Source organism: Balaenoptera acutorostrata, chromosome 14, assembly GCF_949987535.1.
Source record: "Balaenoptera acutorostrata chromosome 14, mBalAcu1.1, whole genome shotgun sequence".
NCBI classification, from domain to species: domain Eukaryota; kingdom Metazoa; phylum Chordata; class Mammalia; order Artiodactyla; family Balaenopteridae; genus Balaenoptera; species Balaenoptera acutorostrata.
The window spans coordinates 49335587-49356603 of NC_080077.1; the positions used below are offsets into that span (position 1 = coordinate 49335587).

The 21017-nt window shown below is 46.7% G+C and overlaps 1 protein-coding gene across 2 annotated transcripts in view; it reads left to right on the top strand.

Annotated features, from left to right (window-relative positions):
- The window catches only part of FYN (FYN proto-oncogene, Src family tyrosine kinase), a 211331-nt gene extending 199763 nt beyond the window's left edge, over positions 1–11568 (top strand). The window contains exon 12 of one of the 2 annotated variants that reach the window (XM_057527835.1): positions 10033–11568. In XM_057527835.1, the coding sequence (XP_057383818.1) occupies positions 10033–10241 (209 nt within the window). In that variant the 3' untranslated portion in view covers positions 10242–11568. The remainder of the gene's footprint in view (positions 1–10032) is intronic. The other variant, XM_057527834.1, reaches the window with a different exon arrangement.
- Positions 11569–21017: the final 9449 nt, after the last annotated feature.

A 21017-nucleotide genomic window follows, 5' to 3' on the forward strand; every position in this document is an offset into this window, starting at 1 on the left:
CAAGTATAGTGTGAAGACATTGGAGATTCTTAAGCCCTGGAATTTTTCTGGATTATCAGAGTCATGCTCTCCAAAGAAACCACGGGTTTTAGGTTATTCTCGCTTGAATTCATTAATTTAGACGGATGGTGACATAAAGGATACTCATGCCATTTTACCTCCACGCTTTAGTGGTTATAGCGCAGGGGCAATCTGCTTTCTGAAATGTTAAGGACATATTTTTCAGTTACTGTTGAGTGAAGAAAGAACCTAGCTCCCCATCATTCCCCGCCTAAGAAAGGAGCTTTTAAAAATAAAAAAGCAGCGATAGAAACGATAGTGGAGATTAATGAGGAATTGAGGGCTCTTGCAAATCCTGGGTTTGTAATCATATCTTCGCAGTCAGAGGAGCCAGCGAGGGCCGATTAATTTGTAGTCCCTTTGTTCCCTTTTTATGATTGTTTCTGGTCATCTTGGGAGAATGCAGAGAAGTAAAGACGATCTCTTTCTGGGTTGGTCGTAGCCTCAGGACTCCTAGGAGAGCCAGGTTGGCACAGAGGCAAAATTGACAAATTCCCTGTCTCTGAAGCACCAGCACTGGGCAGTTAGAGATGCGGGCGGAAGGCAGTTTTATTGATGCTGCGGCGACTGCTGCCCCCGGCACGCACCAGGTGGGCAGCTGCTCTGGGAATAGCCAACGAGCACGGCAGAAAGGGCCGCCCTGGAGGGGCCTGGAGCACAGCACGGGCATTTTTGAATTGCTCCTCAAGGGGGGAGAATGTGCGGGTCTCGGGATTTTCAAGATGTGAAGGCACCTCTTTTTTTATTGTCTGAATTTTGAATGAATCTCTTCCTGAGCCCCCCAAGTTTCCAGCCACCCGATGTGTTAAACGCAGCTGTGGGGGAAGGTTAACGTTTTGCGTTTCTGTGAAGCCTTTCCTTCCAGGAAGACAAAGCTGCTTTTTGTTTCTCAGGGTCACACGCAGAAACCAAGACAAAGGGGGGAGGGGGGCGGCAGCCTCGGAGGAGGAAGGCAGGTGTGTGTTTCTGAGGGAGGGTCTTTTGTCAAGTTTGGTTTTGGCATAAAGAAAGCAGCCTCGTTTTACAACTTAGGCTAGGATTTTCATTCATTCGGCGTAGCGTCAGTAAGTGTGACCGTGCCTGGCATTTTGCTCGACCTGGGAAATAAATATAAACAAGGCATTCATACTCTCAGCAAGCATTGATGAGAACGGTCCTCAAGCAAGACGCTGTTTTAGTGGCTGGAGCTAGAACAGTGAGCAAAGAAAGAAATTCAGTCCCTGCACTCATAGAGCTTACAGTCAGATGGATAAAGTGTGCATCAAATCCAGGAAGAAATCAGCCTTTTTTCTTACTTCTCTATCATTAGAGGAAATCATCTTCGAGGGATGGAGTACTTGAACTCACCCACCATGGGCCCCCAGTCTTAATTCTGATAATGGGGGAGGGGCCCCGATTCAGGTGTCTGCATACAGCGGGTCCTGAGAAGGGCCTTTCACTCAGAATCCTGTGAGGATGGCAAAGGAGTTTGACAGGGGAACTAAGTCCGCTTTATTGCGCGTAGTTACACACTCTGAGCAACTGCTGACGTGCCGGGGGCTTTGATAGCCACCCTAATTCTGCGAGGGCGGCAGAGAGAAGGGTCCACGACTGGGAAGCTTCACGGAGAAGAAGGCATGTGGGGTTTCCCCCTCAAGTGGAGGAAGAGGGTCCCAGACAAGGACGGGCATGTGGGGGGGCGCCCGCTCAAGGAGCCGCAGGCTTAGTCTGCAGAGAAGGCCGTGAGGCAGGGGTACCCGGACCAGCAGCTGGAAAGCCTGGCCAGAGCCCATCGTGAGGGGCCTGGTGCTGCCACAGGGAGGCCTGGCCGGTCTGCAGTGGTGGCCGGGGGGGCCGTGTCAGCGAGGGCGTGATGGGAGCCACGGAAAGTTGTTCCCTGACCTGCCCCTCGCCGTGGATGCTGCTTGTTTTTGTTCTTTAACACAGCTGTAATCACATTTAATTGGACTTCTGAATCTCACAGTACACCCTTCTTGAGGGATCCCTTTTACAGAGAGGGATTCCAATTATAGGATGATTACCTTAATGAAGAAGAACAACTGCTAAGGAGCAGACAGTCATTCAGCTTCACCCAGCGTCGCCATGGAAGGAAGGCCCTTCCTGTCCGCGTTCTCGCCGTCTGTTGGTGCGCCGCGTGGGCAGTGTGTGCCGAGGGGCTGCTTCTCCGCTGCCCTGCGTCCTCGTGCCTGTGGACAGCACCCAGGACAGACTCCTAGTCCCCTTCCACCGTGATTTCCATCCTGACTTCTCGATGCAGTTATTTCTCAGTTGGCTAGAGTGTATTTTCAAGTAATTCTTGTTTCAAGAGCAGTAGGTGGAGATACATTTTTCTGAACTCTTTGATACCTGAGAGTGGCTTTCTGTCACCTTCACACACAGGAAAGTTACTTCGGCTGGTGGTGAGGATGGGGGTCAAGGGGGAAGGGAAAGTGACTTCCCCACTGCCCCATGGTAGGCTGTCATCCTCTGGTGCAGTGACCCCCTTTCATAGAATTTCCTGCTTCCGGTCTCTCCCCCCTTCCCCTCCCCCACCGTTCTGTCACTGTCACCACCAGAGTTATCCTGGAAAACACAGACCCGCTTATCCTACTCTACTAGTTAACAAGTCCACGGCTTCCCCTTGCCTTCCAGATAAACTCCGGAAGCCTTTGTGTGGCATAGTCCTTCATACCTCTTCCCTTCAGTCATGCCACAAATATTTATTGAATACCTACTATATGCCAGGTACTGTTTAGGCCCCAGGAGTGTAGCTGTGAACCAAAAGACAAAAACTGTCCTCCTGAACTTTTCATTCCTTAGAGGAGACAGACAATAAAACAAATAAGCAAAATGTATTCAGCACTGGCTGGTGGTAATGGGTAAGGAGAAGAATAAAACGGGGAAGGGGATAGAGGGTAGCAAGGGAGGACCTCCCCAGGAAGATGACATCTGAGGAAGCAAGGCTCAGCGTTGATACCTGGGGGAGGAGCCTCCCTTCAGAGGCAACCGGAGCACAGAGGCCCTGAAGAACCGCCGCGAGGCCCGTGTGTCTAGGGCGGAGGGAGCAGGAGGGCCAAGAGGCCCCAGGCAGATCAGTAGGGTCTTCCTAGGTCATGGTTAGGACTTCTGCTTTTACTGTTAGTGAGATGAGGAGTGACTGATGGGTTTTGAGCGGGTGACATGACCAGACGTGATTTCTTGCTTGCCGCTCGCCAACCCTTCGCACCAAGAGATCTCTCTCAAACACGCAAGTCTCTCTTTTCAGCTCCACTCTCTGCCTCTGAATCCTTCAAAGCCCGGCCCAAACGCCCACCCCCTTCTTTGTGTAGCCTCCTCCATGTCTCTTCCTGGGTCGCACCTTCTGCTTGCTTCCGTGCCACTGGGTACATCTCTGCTGAAGCCCTTGTCTTTGTGTCTCTATTTCCCAGTAGCTCTGAACTCTTGAGAAGGGGGCTCCTTTTATGTGTTCCCCATGCCCAGCACAGTGTCTGCCCCATAGTACACTCTCAGGAAGTCTAAGTGAATGCATGGATGCATGCATGCATGGATGGATATAGGCAGGGGGAGAAAAGATTATGCCTATGAGGCTTCTAAAACAAGACTTTGTCCATAGCCTGCAAAGCCTTTCAGCTCTATTTCATCATCTCCACAAATAAATATAGCATGTTTTTTCCCAGCCACAAAGTAGCCTCTGTCCTCAAAGTTGTTCTGAGAAATTGACCCCGTGATCAGTTCAAACACCATGTCCCAGCACCATTCTAGGCAGAATGTCCTGGCCGTTCAGTGCCCTGGCTCTCAGCTGAACACCTGCTTTGGGAATTTGGCAGGATCTGACAAAGCAGGAACATTCTCTTAAGTATATCACATTTATTCATCCATTTGAAGCACTTTCAACTCTTTTAACAACTGACAGCTGCCTGACTTTCGTGAATGCATCTAGTCACTTGATAATGACTTGAAGAGGAAGATAAATAGTGAATGTATAGCATTTTCCTTAAAGAATTAGAAGTCTCCACCTTTGTCCTCCCTCTGCCCCACTCAGATGCCTCAGACAGAGCCTGAACTGTAGACTTAAATTCCTCTGTGTTCAGCAGCCCATCATTGTCTCCTGCACTCTTATCCCCACTGTGCCCAGCATGATGACAGGAGCAGGTTTCTCTTGGGTGGGGAAGAAGTTAGGACTCTGCAGCCCGGAGAATGGGAGGTGGGATGAAACTTCGAATCTCAGCCAAGGGTGCTTTGTCCTCCCTGCCCCCATCCACAGTCTGCAGGCTTTTTCTTTCAGCTCCTGGTGTTCCCTCCAGAGGGAATCTGGCCTGGAATGCCCAGGAGTCGTGTTGTCACCTCCCCCCACAAAGCTTCTCTTGGCCAGTGTGGCAGGTGAAGGAGCGAGGGCGGGAGGAGAGTGCAGGAGAAGAGGGCAGCTCTCCCCTATCACTGTGCGTTTCCATGGCCTTCCCGGGGGGCACCCTTACCCTCACTGTCCCTTTTTCACGTTTCTGGGACAAAGGAGCTGTTCCTGATACTGTATTATCAACTTTAAACAACCTTTGTGTGTTATGGCACCTGAGTAGCCGTCATTTCTGTATTTATTAAGAGAGTGGGCTTAATAAAAACAGCTGTCCTGAGCTTAACATCTGGTTAAGATGCAGAAAGGGAAACAAAACTAGTCATCATTGTGCCTTCTCAAGGTCACTCCTTTATTTTCAACTATACTCTTGGAACAACATCTATCTGCCCAAAATCTGTACTTTGATCTCATAACCAAAACCTAACTTGAAGCGTCCCAGTTGTAGCCCGGTAAGATAACTAGAGCACACGGTGATCTGATAGCACGCTCTCGGGCTGAGCAAGCACCATTACCTGCGCCCTCCGTCCTTCCGCCCTCCCGGCACTCCCAGAAATGCTCAGCAGACAAGTAAACAGAAGGGCTTTTTCCAGGGTTTACGCAGAGAAGCCAGGGGGAGCCTCTGACGGAAACCCTTATGCACAATAGAGTCTAATTTCGTTTCAATGGAAAGCTCGGTTTGCTAAAGTAAGCTGGATATCTGGGAACCTGAGCATCATTCCCATTGTCAAAGTGCTTAATTATAAACATGGCACAAAAATCCAGGTTCTTGCAACCCCTAGTCCAATCCAGATGCAAACCTGAACGGATAACAGTGAAGATCCCCGATTGTATAGAGATGGCCCCTCGGAGATCCATGTTAGGAATCTGCACAAACGGAGAGCTATAAAGCCCAACACCTTCCGTTCATAGAAGACATTTTTTTTCAAAGAGCTAAAAAAGCACAGTGAATGTGGAGGTATTCTCTTGACAAATAGAGAAACTGAGGCCAGGGGAAGTCAAGTCATCTGCTGAGAGACACAGAGTCGAAGTAGTGAAGTGGCTCTGACAATGAAAATGAATTGTTTTCTTCCCTAAAGAATCCAAAAGAAAAGCGAGGAGATGCCACTGAGTTAATATCTAGCTCAAAGAAGAGGAATAAGAAAGTGTAAAAGAAAAGGAGGGAGGGGAAAAAAAGGAGAGAGGGAAGGAAAACACACACACGTGAAAGCAGACATTGTTGGCAACCATACGTAGTAAGGGTTGCAAAGTGAGAGTTGGAAACTGGACCTTAATTCGGGAACCTCGAGGAAGCCAGCACCGTGATTTGGAAGGATAACATGGTCATAATGGCAGGAAGCAAATGCAGTCCACTCAGCCAGAGAATCTCAGCTGCAGGGTTTGGGGCAGACCAACTGGAAAGGATGATACTAGTGACCACGTTTGAGAGCCCGAAATTCAGGGTGACAGGAGGCCCTCATGGAAGATGCAGGGAAGAGCAATTTGAAAAGCAAACCCCAGCACAGCAGACTACACAGATTTTCTGTGAACTGAGGCCCACTGGGTTGTGCCCTGTGAGAGTGACCAGTGGAAATGGCCCATTTTCCTGACTGACCCCAGGGAGAGCAGGAAGGTAAGGAACTGCTGAGGTGAGAGCAAAGGAGGGCAGGCTGGAGTGAAAACAGAGAGCGTGTCTGCTCGCTGGCCGCCAAGCCCTGCGCCCCTTCTCTGACGCAGAGGTTGGGGACCAGGCAACACACCCTGGGGGGCTTTGTGGCTATGACACTTCCCACGGTGAGACACCACCGGCTGGTGGAGACCACCCTCCTATTGAAAAACAGCCTCTACTGCAGCTTCCACTGAGAGCTGTTGGTGACAAAGTTTCCCTAAAACATACACCATATTTTAAAGTTTCTACCTTTTCTGTTTCTCCCCTGGCCTTCTCCCCACTTAAGAAGGAAGAAAACGGCAGAACATTCCCAGGCACCCTCCTCCACTGCCGCCGCCCCCATCCCTGCCCACCCCCCGTCTGCTTCCTCAATTGGAAGTAAGATACGAAGATTCTTCTCTTCCAGTGTTCCCGTGTCCCTCGGGACTCTGCTGACCGCCCTGGCACTCAGTCTTGTGTGTGTTCCCTTCCCAGTCCCTGGCCCTCACCTCCCAGGTGTTGGATAAAGCCAATGTCTTGGGAAAAGTGTCTAAGAGAGGGGAAATAACAGTTTTCTTTGTAACAAAAATATGAAGCCATCTAAAAAGAAAACATGAAATAGTAGTATAAAGAGGAGAATCCATTTTTGCTAAAAAGAAATTCTTAAATATGATTTTTCAAAGTTCTTATAGCCAAGAGTACTATTTTTTAAAAAACAGGAACACAACCCACTTATTCAGGCTGTTGTTTGTGAAATAAAAACTGACCCAAGCCTTGCTGAGCGGGCATATCTTGGTTGTGCAGTTACTGCTGCCGAGGCCCATCGTGAAGGTGCCAGGTCCACTTCTGGCTTATGGTTGGTTGGAAAAGAGCCAGCCCCATTCACACTGTCATTGTCAGCCAAGTGCGTTGTCTTATATCCCACTTTTCCAGCGAAGCTGACGTTGGGATGTTTCTCTTTGGCCTGGTGCGTGGAATCGGTTCTGTGTGCTCCCCACGCCTGGGGAGCCTGGGGAGAGGCAAGAGAGGGGAAAGAGGAGAAGCGGGAAGAGGGTGCAGGCAGAAAGGAGGTGGAGAGTGTGCACGGGTGCTGGCGGCGAGGCTGCTCGTGCCCTGTCCCACGTGGGCCAAGGTCCAGCTCCGTCCCTGGTCACAGCTGCCTGGGAAGCAGGCTGCCTCGGGAGACGCTGCATGCTGCGGGTCAGGCCGCTGCATCCGCTGTGTCCCAGGCTCAGGCAGAGCACTAGAAAAACAGGCTTGACCCAAGTGGCCAATTAAACCTCCCGTTGGTGGAGACTGAATCAAGAGTTTTTAAAACATACATGCAATCTTTGCATTTGAGTAGTTTGTTTTCCAAGGACATGCAACATTTACTGACACAGGGCCACGGAGCAATAGGAGAACGATTAGTTAAACTCCGTGGTGTAGTTTTGGGTGGTCTCAGTGCCAGAATAAAGCATCAGAAGGCATTTGGGGGTGGGTTGTACCACCTCCAGAAGGGCCTGTCACACCTTCCGAGGTTTTAGACCTTCCACCTGTGGCCTCTGAGATACCGGTACTATGAAGCCAAGGTCTGTACTGAAGTACAAAGCAGACACTCTGGAGAAGGCCAGTCCCGATACGTGCTTCTGCTCTCTTCCTCACCCTTTCGGGGGGGCTGGAATGTGGTAGCTGCTGCCCCTCCTCATGCCGGAGCATCCCAGCCGAAACCCTTGGGACTGGATGAGCCTCAGAGTCTGACTCGTTGGTTTTTGGGTTTTTTTAGAAAGTCCATACAATGCTTAGAGCATAATTTATATAACACCCTGGGGGAGTCCGGGGCTGCCCTCTGTGTTCAAACACATTCTTACTTCTGTAGCGATATGTAGGCATGAAGAGAAACAGTCGATAGCCTCACACCAGGTCAAGTTTTACGGCCGAATGAGGTGAGTTCGGATCAATTTTGCTGCCAAGTGAGTTTCCAGAACTTTCGCTTTTCAGAGCTTGTTGGATTTGGGGATCGTGGATAAGGACATGCTGGTCCCTGTCCCGTGCCCTGGTTTGTCCAGAGCGCTGCAGGACACTCCAGTGTCTCTCCTTGCTTCCAGCTCCCCGTTCCATCCCGAGCTGTCAAAATGAGTTTTCAGTAGTTGGAGGAGGATTTAAGGTAATAAGCCTCAGAGCTGACCGAACATCCAACTGAAGTGGGCCCCTGTAAAGACAGGCATGGTGCAGAGGCAGGGGACCCAGATTCACTCACCGAGCCTCTCTCACTAATAATAAGGGTCACCCCCAAAATGTGACCAAGGTTATATTAGAATAATTAAATTGAAGGCCTACTTCAACACAGCAGGAATAATACACGGATTTTATCCCCTCAAGGAATTACAGTGGCAGAGAATAAGAAGGCATCCTGAAAGGGTTTGGATAAGCATGTGACTGACAGGGCTGTGCTTGACAGCCACCGGAGCCGGGATCAACCCAGCTCCAAAAGCAACAACAAAGAGAACTGACAACAGATCCCAAAGTCTGAGTGTCCCCTACTCAGGGGGACAGGGTTGTGACCTGGGCCCAGCTGCTCTGGCCAGGCTTACAGGGTTCTAGCCAGCAGGTTGCCACCTCCTCCAGCATTAAAGGGAGCTGCTACATGTATGCGCTGTGTCCTGCTGATTACATCCCTGAGAGCTGGGGGAAGAAATCTGGGTTTCTGAATGGCTGGAACTGAGGCTCTTGCTTTTGTAAATTAACTGGGTCAGAATTTGGGAGAGGATTATAGGCTCAGGGCCAAGGAGCAGCCAAAACATACAAGGACTTGGCAGGCAATGGCAGAACATGATATGGCAGAAAAGGGAGGGAAAACCAGAGAAGAGAGCCTGGCAGTGATTGGGAAAGGGGTCAGGGCATTCGGCTCACCCCCAGTGTGGTATTTCCTGTTCTGTCAAGAAGGCCAACGTGCAGGGAGGTTGCATTCTCCAGAGGGTTAGCAATCTCCCAGAATGTCTCCTGTTAGCTCCAGGCATCCTGATGTTTCACTATCAGGCAGCTCCCCCGGAGGGTCGCAAAGGTCTCCAATGATAGATGGCCTGTCCAAGGTCATCAGTAAACGCAGACACCCTGTCTCCCCATCGCAGTCATCAAACCTCAGGGCACCTAGGGGTCGCTGGGCTGGATGGTGCCCAGCGTGGTGGCGTGATGTCAGATCTCAGACAGCGGGGCACCAAGAGCTTGCCCAGGCACGAGGGCAGCCAATTTATGAAGTTCATCAATGGAGCTCATGGGTCCTGTGAACAAAGGACAGTTTATTTTTCATTCCATGGATTTGTTTTTATCTGCTTCATTCATATTTTTCTCAGTTTAATTGAAGTGTAATTTACATACAATAGAATTCAACAATTTTAAGAATTCAATGAGTTTTGACAAACATAAACAGTCACACCTCCACATACAGGATATAGAACATGTGTTGGCAGACTACAGCCTGTGGGCCAAATCCGGCTCCCACCCTGTTTTTGTTTTGTACCTTTTTAGAGTTGTAGAAAAATAAATAAAATGAAGAATATGCGACAGAGACCGTATGCAACGCACAGCACCTAAAATCTTTACCATCTGGCCTTTACGGGGATGGTTTGCTGACACAGAATGTTTCCATCACTCCTTGGTGTTCCCTGCGGCCCCTTTGCAGGATTCCCCTCCCCCTCACCCCCTGGCAACCACTGATCTGCTTTCTATCACTGTAGTTTTACCTTTCCTAGAATTTCATATAAATGAAATCACACAGTATGTTGCCTTTTGTGTCTGGCTTCTTTCACTTACAATGCTTTTGAGATTCATCCTCTGGGGCTTTGCGTGTGTCAGTAGTGGGGTCCTTTTTTACTTCTGAGTGGTGTGATAGCCCATTAAAGACAGGGTCTAATTTAAGACAGCCCTCAACATGTTTTAACCACCTGCAGGCTCCAAGCAGAAGCAGGAGGAGGTGCAGGGGCGGTGGCCCTGGCTGGGCCGCCCGGAGCGCCCGCGCTCACGGCCCTTGTCTTTGCAGGCATGAACAACCGGGAGGTGCTGGAGCAGGTGGAACGCGGCTACAGGATGCCCTGCCCGCAGGACTGCCCCATCTCCCTCCATGAGCTCATGATCCACTGCTGGAAAAAGGACCCCGAAGAGCGGCCCACTTTCGAGTACTTGCAGGGCTTCCTGGAAGACTACTTCACCGCGACAGAGCCCCAGTATCAGCCTGGTGAAAACCTGTGAGACCTGGGTCTGCCGCGAGAGGCCTGGTCCAAGAGGCTTCCCCGCCCCCTCCCCATTAGCTTTCAATTCCGTAGCCAGCTGCTCCGAGCAGAGCAGCGAGAACTGTCCAGGATCAGATTGCATGTGACTCTGAAGCTGACGAACTTCCATGGCCCTCATTAATGACACTTGTCCCCAAATCCGAACCTCCTCTGTGAAGCATACGAGACAGAACCTTGTTATTTCTCAGACTTTGGAAAATGCGTTGTATCGATGTTATGTAACAGGCCAAACCTCTGTTCAGTGTAAATAGTTATTCCAGTGCCAACGATCCTAGTGCTTTCCTTTTTTTAAAATGCAAATCCTATGTGATTTTAACTCTGTCTTCACCTGATTCAACTAAAAAAAAAAAGTATTATTTTCCAAAAGTGGCCTCTTTGTCTAAAACAATAAAATTTTTTTTCATGTTTTAACAAAAACCAACCAGGACAGGTGTTTGTTTTTTTTTCTTTTTTATAAATATGAATGTATATAATATATACATCCCTGTACATACACCATGTGGGTGCTAACGTGGAGACCGTGGCCGATGTGGGCCACAGAGCTTCGGGACCCAGAGTGAGGATTTGACTGGAAAATCAACATAAAAGCACCAGTGTTATTCTGAAAACCAGTGGCCTCCTTCTTTGGCTTTTGCAAAACATGATTTGATTTTTTTTTTTTTTTTTAATTTGGATGGCACTTTTCTGGTTCATGACTGTGCCTGTAGATGGCTGTTACTTTGACTCTTTTCAGCAGCCCCCCGAGCTGAATTCACAAGTTCTGTTTCCAGTATTTGCTTCGACTTACGATTTGTTCTTGAAACTTAAAAGTGAGCCTCTTTAAAGCAAGCAAGTGGCCAATACTACCAGGGGGACTAGAAGATGGATATCACACAAACTTCTTGTATAAAACATGAATGCTGAAATGTTTCCAACTTTTTTAATTTAATAAACCTTGTAACCACATTTAAATGGTCTGAAACCCATAGCACTGTAGTCATGGCAACCTGCTAAACTTTCTCATTCAACTAACCCTTACGGGAAGGTGAGGGTGGGAGGTCGTACATTTCCCATTGTAAAATAAGTGTTTGAATGTCCTGTACTGCTAATGAAATGACTTTCTCTATGTCCAAGGGTCCTCCAGTGAAATAACTATGCACTACTTTACATCTCATGGGGATGCCCAAAAAAAAAGTGTTACATTTTTAGTCGCTGTTTGTACCAACCTTGAATTACGTATGTTTAACAACAAATCAAAAACTCTATTTCTACTGAGTTTTTAATACTGAGTGGCAACTCTGAAGTCTTAATTCCTTTTTTGTTATCATTTCTTTGTGAGTTTACATTTTTAAATTGTTTAACTTTCTTAATTTAGTAATTAAAAAGAGAGCATTTTACATTTGAATTTTTTTTTGTTCATTTGTTTAAATCATGGAAGGTACTCTAGGAGTGACATATCTGTCCCATACTGAGTGGTAAGGAGCCACCTGGAGAATTTAACCATTGCGCAGTGATTTCCAAATGACAGAAACATTCAGAACACCTGGAGTGGGGTTCCCCCCCCACCAAGAAAGGCTGGGCTATTGTCTAGTTAATTCAGAGGATTGTTAAAGCAAGACTAGGCATACCTTAACATTTTAATTTATCAGGCATTTTTGCTAACTAAAATTTTCTGTGTCCCACTTGTAGGAGAAAGAGACAATTGCAAGAAGAATCTTTCTTGTCCTGGAGTCAATACATATGTTTCCCAGTGTCCTTCCACCCCTGTAATGAAGTCGCTAAGCAGGGGAACAGCCTGGTGTTGCAGAAGGGGCAGTAGGTGGAGTGGGCCAAGAGGCCGGGCCTGGCTCCACACTCATTCAGCTGCACTCATTCAACAGCCACCTGGAATCTCTCCCTTTCAGGTCCTGCCTGTAGAAACGAGAGGGTTGGATGAGATTTGCTGTAGGCTCCTACATCTGAGATCCTGGGATTCTAAGATAACTGATGATGTGTAGAATTACACAAAGAAGACAGTTTTCTTGCTGAAGTAGCCTTTATATTTAGAAAGTTTCTGACATTTTTTAAGTGAAACAGGGATTTTCTGGCTAACCAAGTTTTCATGGTATTGGTTTTGGTATTAATTGCTAAATTGATAAAATTTCAAAGATCTTGTTACATAAAATTGTTATCACAATACTGGGCAAGTTATTAACACATTCTAGATATTTTTAAAGATATAACTGTTTTTCATCTTCACATCCCAGTAGGTCAGATAATTTTCAAGTACTCTCTGGGGGATTTTTGTGTTTGTTTTTGACTTGGTCATTCAAAAAGATATGAAAAAGTCATAACAGCCAGTTTTAAACAGATTTTTAAAGGAAAGCAGTCTCTTCAAAGTATAGCCTTCAATTCTTCAATTGAGTTAACTGTGGATTCTCTCACATGAAGCAAAACTCAAGACTTGGGTTAACTTGAGGACACACTTATGAAATGCAGCTCGCTGGAACCGTTCTGAAACAGAGTAGGGTTGCAGACTAAAGGGAAAAGAGTAGCTATAAATATGAAGAAATCAGAGACATTTCAGGTTTTTTCTTCCAAGAAACTTATGTGATGCCAAGAGATCTTGCCGAGGCAGACCAGTCCAGGCAAACGAAACACCACCTCCAGGGAGTCCCAACACCTCCCAAGAAGCCTCCCTCCCTCGAAAGTTTTAGAAGTTTGGGGTTAGGAAACTAAATGCACTAACCAAAAAGTTCTCTTGTATCTTGAAAGGTGCCTTAGCGGCAAGTGATGGTGAAATATTTTTTTGTCTTTCGTAACCTGGCAGTGAGTAAGGACCTGCTCTGTTCCCTGAGGAGAGCTGGCATCTGGCATTGCTCTGCTTCGTAGGGAGGCTTCCTAATAATCTAGTTCTTTTTACTTTCTTTTTTTTTTTAATTGGGGTATAGGTGTTTTACAATGTTGTGTTAGTTTCTACTGTACAGCGAAGTGAGGTAGAATCCCCTGTGCTGTACAGCAGGTTCTGATTAGTTATCTATTTTATACATATTGGTGTATATATGTCAATCCCAATCTCCCAATTCATCTTTTTACTTTCTTAAAATCAAATAATAAACCTACCGGAGAAGACAACTTGCCAAAGCTCAGATGTTGTAAATGAGACAAAATGATTTCTGTTCACCTGTGCTCACCCCTCACACTCTCCTCCGAGTCCGCTTTGTTCACAGCGTACTGAAGGGCCGGGAGGACCAGCGAGAAGACCAGTAGATGCAGGGCCTCCCCCGTGTTAGGGCATCAAGGTGTAGACTGAAGCCAATGATGTATTCCGGTCTACCTCGTTCATGGCGAAGAAAGGTGTATGAGGAGCCAGGCATTTCCACAAGATAAGTTCAATGTATTCATAGTCCTTCAAATACAGCCACACAACTGAAGATTCCCTGACAAGCGCCAGAGGGTGTTTACCTGCCTCGAGAAAGACAGGAATCCTCCTGTGGTTAAATCTTGGCACCAGAGGACTTTTCTAGTTGTATTAGAGCTGCAAAATTTTTATCTGAAATTTCCTATGGGACTTTAAGAATGTATACTATATTAATTGGAATAGTTCTTTCATGAGTCCTAAAGAAGGTAAGTTTTTCAGCAGGATGCAGAGGAGGATGGCACTGAAGCCCGCTGCATGAAGCATGTCATCTGCTCCTTTGTCATGGCTCCAGACAAGAGAACCTCACTTGACATAATAGGCATTTCCTAACAAGTTGCACTGGGATAAAATGGCGTTTGGTCGATTCATTGCTGAAAGGTATTTTAATAGGTTTAGATAAGTTTTGTTGGCTTTCTTACCACTATATATTAAACTGTTGGAATTCAATTAGGCCCTCCAAAATATTTGCTGGGAGGGAGGGAGGGAGAGAATAAGGGGAAAGGAGATAAGGAAGGGAGGGAGGGAGGGAGGAAATAATTCCGGAAGGGCAAAAGGGGGAGCGAGAAGAAAGGAAGCTCAAACAAATTCTTATCCTAAAAATGATATTGTGGGGTACAGATTTACTAAGGCAGGTACTAATAGTATATGTATTTTATTTCTCAAATGTAGATTGTGACCACAGAGAAGAATGAAATTAGTATTTCATGAAATACTGAATACTTTTCAATAGAATGAAAAATTAGTATCTCTAATATCTTTGCAATATCAAATGAAACTTCATAATTTATGTATACCTACATTCTCAGAAATTTTTCATAATAAATTCCTAAATCATACCTCATTCTTTCCAAACATGCAAAATATTCAGAATTCCATTGGGGGGGGCATGGAGATATACCTTATTTTTTAAATTAATTCTGAGGACTGGAAAGAAAAATAAGTGGTTTTCCAGTATGACAGGGACTGTTCTAAGGAGAATGTGATCAGTGACAAATGACTGCTCCCCCCAGCAGCCAGAACCCTATGCTCCTTTCCAGAATACTTACTGCTCTTCTAATAATGTGTTTAATAATATGACTCTTCTCTTAATGCATTTTCCCTGCCAGATTGTGAGCTCCTTGAGAACAGAAACTGCCTTACTTGTTCACCAGTCTTCTGCACCAAGGGCAGTGATGAGCTGATGGCCGATGTTGGATGAGTGGGTGGATGGCTAGATGGGTGATGCCGTCCTGTGGAGTGAAAGGTAGACCTGAGAATAACACACCTAAGGGCCTGCTGCGCGTCCCGGGATTTGCTGTGAGCTGCCCAAGGCACTAGCGCTGCCATTGTGAATGTGGGCTCACCAGTGTCCATACATGATTTGAAGCCCCAGTCTGTAGCCTGAAATGAACACCGTTAGTGCTTCCCGAACCTTGCCCCAGAACTCGTCCCAACATCAATGGGACTAAACCTGTACCCCCTGGGACCTGGGGCCTTCAAAGTCTCATTCTAACTTAGTCATTTTATGAAAAATTGGTATTTTTTCTAAGGTATCCATTTTTCGTCTTCATCTAAAATACTTTTCCCATCCTTCAGGTTGTGCATTGTTAACCAGCCTATGGCTTGTAGTATCCCTGGCAAACCTCTGCATGACCCAGGGAGTGCATGTGCCCCGCTTGAGAACCACACCACATGAAGATGTTGTCCATAAAATAGCACTGCTAACATGAAAATACTGTAGTCGGGAGAGGTAACATTAACCCCCATCAATATGGATTCTCTTTATTTGATTCCCTTTTTCACCCAGCAAAAAGTAGCCCCCTGGCTGAGAATGGGACAGAAGATGGGAGGGTTTGATAATGGGAAGAGGAAAACCATCCAGAGCTGCCTGGAAGTGAAGGTTTGGTCAGGTCAGCCTGCTGGTACAAGATGGCAGCAAATGGGTGTAGACGGGGTGGAGATGTTGGTCAAGGAGGAAGAAACCAGAACTGGGATGAAAGGAGCCCTTTGCCAGGGCTCTTCAAGGCAGTGGGATGACCAGAGAGATGACTTTGGGTATGTGCAAGGACTTAACCATTCATTTCTTCTGCAAACATTTGTTGAGTACTTATTATGGGTTAGACCCTGTGCTTAGCACTAGAAAGCCAAAGAGACAATTAGTATCCCCAGTCCAGTGAGGATGGAGACCCATAAGAGATAGTTGCAATAAGCTCTCTGTTGGGAGGAAAGATGGGTGGCAGCAAAGGAGTGCCAGATGGCCCGGAATGGGGAGTGCATGGGAGACTTCCTAGAGGAGGTGTTCCTAAAGGACAAGCAAGGTGGATTATGTAATGCTTAATGGTAAGCTCAGTGTTTTTTGCCTTTGGATGTGTTTCCTTCTGATCCCCAACCCCATTAGGGTCCAGCTCATGCTTTAAATGTAGAAGGTGCTCAGCAAATGCATCTAAATGAAGAGAAACCAAAACGAAGCAAAGAAAAATCTAAATCTCTTTTTCTCCCTCCTCCCCACAAACGCGGACATTAAAAGGTATGTAGGTACATCATTTATTCTGATTAGTGCACTGCTACCTGGAGGGATGGGAGATAGTACCATAAAAGGACAGAGAGTAAGGTTTCAGGTGGGGTTTTGGAATGTGGTTTGGACTGAGTACGAGAATAAGAGAATTGCAGGGAAAGGGGCTTATAATAACGCCTCACTTCCTCTCTTAATAACAGTTAGTAGGGGGTTTTCTCCCATTGATGACCCCCATTTCATTCTTCCCTCTCCTCCTATTTATGAGGCTATTTTGCTTGAATCGTCAAGCAATATGTAAACTCATGAAAGAAGGTATATGCTAGCTGTTGCAAGGTATTCTGTTTGTTTTGTTTTGGAATTCTTTTCCCTTTGGTTAATTTTCAAGTGCTTGCTATGTAATCAATGAGCAGCTAATTGGCAGTAAGAGAATGAAATACGTATTATTCAGATAGTGTTTTTAACAGACGACGTACATGTAAAACTGTGGGGAAATACTAGTAAATAGCAAGAGATTTTAGTGTGTGTGTGTGTGTATGTATGTGTGTACAAAAGGATTCATTTAAAGCCACCCAGAAACTAAATCCAGGTGTGTGAATCCTTTCGTTTTCAGACTCCTCCCAAGGGGTGAGCGGAGCCCCTAGAGATTGCCCTGGAACACAAACCACCCTAAATGGAGCCTGAAGGTCTGTCAGTTCCCAGACAGCAGTGAGGAAATGGTAAGCAAATGGCAGCAGTTGCATAGAGAATTAGGGAATGAATAACAATGCTTTCTGGTAAATTAACCATATTACATTGTGCACAGCAAAGTGATGGAAAAACCCTGTTAAAAATTGAATAATAATTTGCCCACATCATTTACGTAAAATGCATAATTTTCCTACTTCAGTGGACTTTAGTTTGATTTAAAATATGCACAGCTCCAGTCCTGTTCACCAAAGCATAATTTGTGAGATAATTGGAAAGGGAAAGAGGAATCAGACCGTAATCAGCCCAATCCTGTGTGAACCACTTCGCCTCCTCCCTCACCTGTGCATTTTGGAAAATATTTGTTTATACGCTCCTGAAGGTCTCTAAGTGAAAGTGCAAGGCATTCATCATTGTCACTGCTATCACTAAACCATGACCTCACCATGTTTGAGAGGGGGAAAGCAATGCTTCATTCTATTCAGTATTTTTCTGCTTTAATGCAAATAAGTACTAGTTTTTGAATACTAGGGAAAATGGAAATGTAGCAAAGCTGTACTTAAAACAGCAAGCCAAGAACCAAAGCAACGGTGCACAGCCAAAGGAGACCTTGGAAGATACATAGATAAAACAAAAAGCTGTGCTTGGCTGGGACTCTCTTTCAGAATCAAATGCAAAATGGAGAACATTGTTTCAACTGCAAAGATTTTGCAGTCTATAATATCTGAAATAGAAAGGCATCATGTAATCCACCTTGACATTCAGAAGCTGTGCTATTGCTATGAGTTATGATACTGGTTCCTGACTAATGGAGGTTTCCAGAACCAGAGTGGTCAGAGGTGGTGTGGAATTCCGGCAGTGGACTGGGTACCCTCCACTCAAACAGTGCGTTCCCATGGCAATCAGTGTTCATTTTCCTTCCTCTCCCTCTGCTCCCCACCCCCACCAGAACCATAGAAATTTTCTTCAGATATTCACTCATTCTCTTCATCCCCATTTCTCCACAAAGGGTCATTATTTACTTATTCCAGTGAGCCCTTAAATCTCAACTTTTCAGGGCAAGTGTGTAGCTGATTCTCTCTGCTTCTCCTGAGTACTCTTCTTTTGTTGGCCAAATCCTGCCTCCTCTAAAACCCTGCTGGCCCCAAGAAGCTGAATCTTGAACCCCACAAATCTCAGCACTTCTATCTCTTGGGTGCCTGTTTTGGATGAGCAAAGGGCCCCCCCCCCAATCCTACTACTCCTCCCCACTTCTTCCTTTTCTCCTACTAACCCCTGCCACTGGCCGAAGATTTATTAGACACTAGTTTTGTCCCTATGCCTCTTGCCACTAGCTATAAATTGCCTTTTTGCAAATTAGAAAAAGCTACTCTACCTCAAGACAGTTTGCTGCCACCTGCCAGAAAACTATTGTAATAAATATGCCAAGGGCTTCCCTGGTGGCGCAGTGGTTGAGAATCTGCCTGCCAATGCAGGGGACACGGGTTCGAGCCCTGGTCTGGGGAGATCCCACGTGCCGCGGAGCAACTAGGCCCGTGAGCCACAATTACTGAGCCTGCGCGTCTGGAGCCTGTGCTCCGCAACAAGAGAGGCCGCGATAATGAGAGGCCTGCGCACCGCGATGGAGAGTGGCCCCCACTTGCCGCAACTAGAGAAAGCCCTCGCACAGAAACGAAGACCCAACACAGCCATAAATAAATTAATTAATTAATTTTAAAAAAAATAAAAAAATTAAAAAAATATGCCAAGAGATCATGACTGGAATGCAAATGATGCCCCCTAGAATTGTGCAGTATACAACTGGCACAACTGTATGTGACAACCCTGTACTTGGAAATCACCTGAGTTATCCTGGAAGCTGGTTGTAAAAGTAAGAACACAGCAGATCAGTCTTGCCTTTTTATGACGGTTGGCAATTTCAAAATCTAAATCTTTCAACCATGATCAAAAATTGCTGAGAGGCAATTTCTGGAAGAGACAGAGAACCCCCAGGCAGCAATTCTTACAAGAATAAAGGGCTCTTGATTCAGCCCAAGATTTGGCCTGCTGGCTGGGCAGATATAGCCCAAACCACATTGGGCTGATTTTCAGGAAGCATCAGTTAGAAAGCTGGTAAGTCTCAATGCTGTGGGTGCAGGAGGAAAGTGAACTTGGCTTATATTTAGGTCAACCATTCCCCCTCCCTGGCATCGGCTGCTTCGCTTCTTGTTGATCGCCCCTTCTGTTCCCCTCCCTCCTTCACATTCAGCACAACCTGCATGTTCTGATGATCTTTTGCCGCAAAACAAACTACCCCAAAACTTAGTAGCAGAAATAGAAACAGTCATTTATTTTGCCCACGAGTCTGCGACTTGGACAACACTCATCACGGACATCTCTGCTCCGTGTGGCATCAGCTGGGGCAGCCCCTTGGGACGGAAGGACCCGCCTTCCCAGCGGCTTACACACGTCCACACGGCTGGTGCGTTGATGCTGGCTGCTGCCCAGATGCTGGCTGCTGCCCAGGAGCTCGGCTGGGGCTCTTGCCGAGGGCTTTGGTTCCTCTCCATTTGCGCTCCCAGGCGGCTGTGAGGGCTTGTTGACACCATGGAGCCCATGCTAAACCACCAGTTGAACCACCCCAGCGGATGCCTCATGGAGCAGAGACAAGTTGCCCCCACTAAGCCCTGCCCAAATTTCAAATTTCTGAGAAAAATAAATGACTGGTTTTAAGCCACTGAAGTTTGGGATGGCTTGTTCTGCAGGAGTAGATCACCAGAATGTACAGGTGGGGCTGAACGTGGTGTGGATCCATTCCCACATCTTTCTGTGCTGCCTCCCGGTGCTGTGGAATCAAGGAAGCGAAGAAAACTACATTTCCCAGACTCCCTTACCATGAGGATCACGAGTGTCAATCAGGCCAATGAGACATATTAACGCAAAGTTGGGAAGGCAGAAGTGAAGCAGAAGCCAATTTCCTGCAGATCTTGTCTGTGTTCTGCTGGAAAGCAAGGTCATGGGGCCACTGAGGTCCAATCTCCAGCTTCATAGGTGTCAGGAGTCAGCTGAGGAGGTGGCAGTGGCTAAGCTCGACATCCCAACATGCAGGCAGATGTTCCCAACTTTCTGACCGCATTCTGACCATTGTATTGCAGCTACAATGTCCATGAGGTCAACAGTGCCAGTGGCAGCCTCCTGAGTCCCACCTTCCTGAATGTGGGAGAGGGGGCTGCCCTCCTGGCAGGTCAGTTCTGCCACATTCTGGGAGTCATTCCCGGAAATCCAGCATAGAGCCCTCTCTTCCAGCCCTTCCAGCAAGTGTGTAATTCCACCTTTTTGCTTAAAATCCCTAGCGTGGTTCCTATTTCCTACATTGAACCCTGCAACTGACACCCAGGTGATCCTTAACATGCGGCCCCTTCTCAGCCACTTTTGTTCTTGCTTGCTTGCTTTCTCTCATTTAATCATTCCTTCGGCAAATATTTATGGCATATTTACCACGTGCCAGGCATTGTGCTAGACCTGGAGAAAAACCTATGAACTAAACAGACATGGCTCCACCCTCATGGAAGGAGCCAAGGCAAAGACCAGGAGACAGCAAACTACTACCCTCAGGCAAAATCAGCCCCCTGTTCATTTTGTTTTCTTGGAACACAGCCACGCCCATTCACTTCTGTCTTGGCTACAGCTGATGTTTCCCTACAGTGGCAAATTTCAGCAGTTGCAAAAGAGACTGTATAACCCAAGAGCTGAAAATATTTACTACCTGGTTTTTCACAGAAAATGTTTGCCAACTCCTGCATTAGACAAATAAAACTCCAAGTCAGGATCCTGTTGTCCCCACACCCAATCAATCGCTCTGTCCATTCTGCGGACACATGTGCCAAGCTCCAATCTCAGCTCTGAGCACTCCATGAGAACCGTCTTATTTAGTTCTCACAACAACCTTTGGAACGTACCGTTATAATCTCTGCTTTACAGAGAAGGAAACTGAGATTTAGAGAGATTGGGCCTGGATGACTGGGTAAATGGTGAGAGCATTAACGGAGGTGAAAGTCCCAGGAGGAGGAGCTAAGAGTAGGCAGGAGCTTGTGGACTCGGTGTGGACTCAGGCACATGAGGTGCCTGCAGACATCGTGAGAGGCTGTCCTGGCTGATTTCCTGCTTGGTGTGGTGGGAAAGCATGATTTCAAGTCTTG